The 1,853-nt window shown below is 37.9% G+C and overlaps 1 protein-coding gene across 1 annotated transcript; it reads right to left on the reverse strand.

Annotated features, from left to right (window-relative positions):
* Nucleotides 1–500: 500 nt before the first annotated feature.
* LOC103399082 (Fanconi anemia group D2 protein-like) lies at nt 501–1,763 on the reverse strand. The gene is made up of 7 exons (XM_008337826.3): nt 1,646–1,763; nt 1,516–1,554; nt 1,348–1,422; nt 1,140–1,214; nt 904–1,050; nt 711–827; nt 501–615 (listed from the first exon to the last, which is right to left on the reverse strand). Exons 1-7 carry the CDS (start codon nt 1,664–1,666, stop codon nt 535–537), a joined length of 555 nt encoding a protein of 184 aa, XP_008336048.2. The 5' UTR covers nt 1,667–1,763; the 3' UTR covers nt 501–534.
* Nucleotides 1,764–1,853: the final 90 nt, after the last annotated feature.

Consider the following 1,853-nt stretch of genomic DNA (forward strand, 5'->3'; position numbering starts at 1 on the left):
GATTCTTATAAAATATGTTCACTTTTAGAAAATATTGAGCAGAAGTGCTGTGTTCTGACCCCTAAGCCTCACTTTTTTGTGAAAAAAATAAATAAAACATCGACTGATGAAAAATTATAGTTTTTAAAATGATTCTCTTCATAATTATAGCACAGTAAGTGAAGAACAAAACCCACTTTTTTATTACACACATCTACAGAGTTTAAGTCACCCTGAATTCAAAGCAATCATTTTTGTCATTATCAAAATGGAGGAGTTCATAACAAGCTTGTGTCTAAAATGCTCTTTTACAGCTTCTATTTATGGAGTAAAAAATAAACCCTTACTCTGAAGATTATACTGTTCCAATGAATGACAGCTTCGACTTATGACCCGGAGACTGAAACATCAGAGTACAATTTAATGTTCTTTTCCAACATTTACAAGCTGAAAACACACCAATCTGAAAATTATGTAAAAATTCAATAAATGAAATTTGGATGAAATGAGCATAATTTTTTAATCCACTTGTGAACCGTTATTTACAGGTATAAATTATTCAGAGTCGTCTGTGATGTCAACGATGTCTGCATTTTCCTTGCTCTCCTCGCCGCCCCCGGAGTCACTGTTCTGGGCCTGGAGAAATAAGTAAAAAATATATATACATTAATAAATATTCATGTAGACATCATAAAAACAGTGTACAGAAACTATTATCAACTATACGATACCTCATCCTCTGACTCCGCCTGTTGCAGCAGTGATTGTTGTTCTCCCTGACCTTCAGTATCGTCACCGTCACCATCACCGTCACTGTCTTCTGACCTCTGAGACAGAATCACTTCACCCTGCGATATTAACCATCATTCATTGGTCAATTATTCAAACGTCCAGAGACACAATCACTGAAGTTCAATGTCGTACCTTCAGGTTGCGGTTTTTCAGGTTTCCGATCCAAAAGGCCTCCTGGCAGTTATTCAGTGTGAGCGTGGCCTTTACTCTGTACACAAACAGCTCCAGGCTCTTCTTCAAGGCCGGCACGTGATTGGTCAGACTTGTGTCTTGTTTAATCTGCACGGCAACACATGACATGTGGTATTAACAAACGACGTTTAGTGCCTGACTCTGTTTCTCCTCCACAGGGATCACAGATGAATCACCTTCGAGTGTCCACACATGTGATGGAGCTGCCTGGTGCTGAGCTGGATGGTCTTCAGTAGGTTCTGGACATCCTCCTTAGATACGGACCAACACAATGTACGTATATTTAAAGTATACTTAAAATGGCAGAGCACACATTGAAATATAAGGAGGGGAAAAAATACAAATATTTCAGATGATTGTCGACGGAAATAAATTGTTTTGTACCTTGTGTTTCTTGAAACTGTAGTCCAGTAGCGGCATTCCCAATTTTAGAAATGACTCCAAGAAGAAGCGTCCATACTAGTCATCATAACGACATCACAATCACAGGTTACATATCATAGATATAACTATTGCCACTGATGCTGAAATAATGCCGTGAAGCCAAATCACCTTCAAACACACGTTCAGCACAGGCCGGGAGTCAAACACCTGTTAGAATATAGGCATGAAAATAATGATAAATAAATAAAAAACAACTGACAAATTTACAATTTTAAATGCTAATAATTGGTCAACACACCTTTACCAGGTTGACCAGCATGTGGAAGTCTCTGACAGCCAGACTCCAGGTCAGCAGCTTCTCACTCTGTGTCTACAAACACAGCACAGCCACAGAAAAGTCACCATAAAAACACAGTCACTACTGGAAAAATAAAACTGAGTGGTCATTTAATGACATTTAGTCAAACAAAATTTTCTGATTTTTTATAATTTTCTCATTATACTGC

The sequence above is a fragment of the Cynoglossus semilaevis genome, unplaced genomic scaffold, assembly GCF_000523025.1.
Source record: "Cynoglossus semilaevis isolate Cse_v1.0 unplaced genomic scaffold, Cse_v1.0 scaffold4367, whole genome shotgun sequence".
Lineage (NCBI taxonomy): Eukaryota > Metazoa > Chordata > Actinopteri > Pleuronectiformes > Cynoglossidae > Cynoglossus > Cynoglossus semilaevis.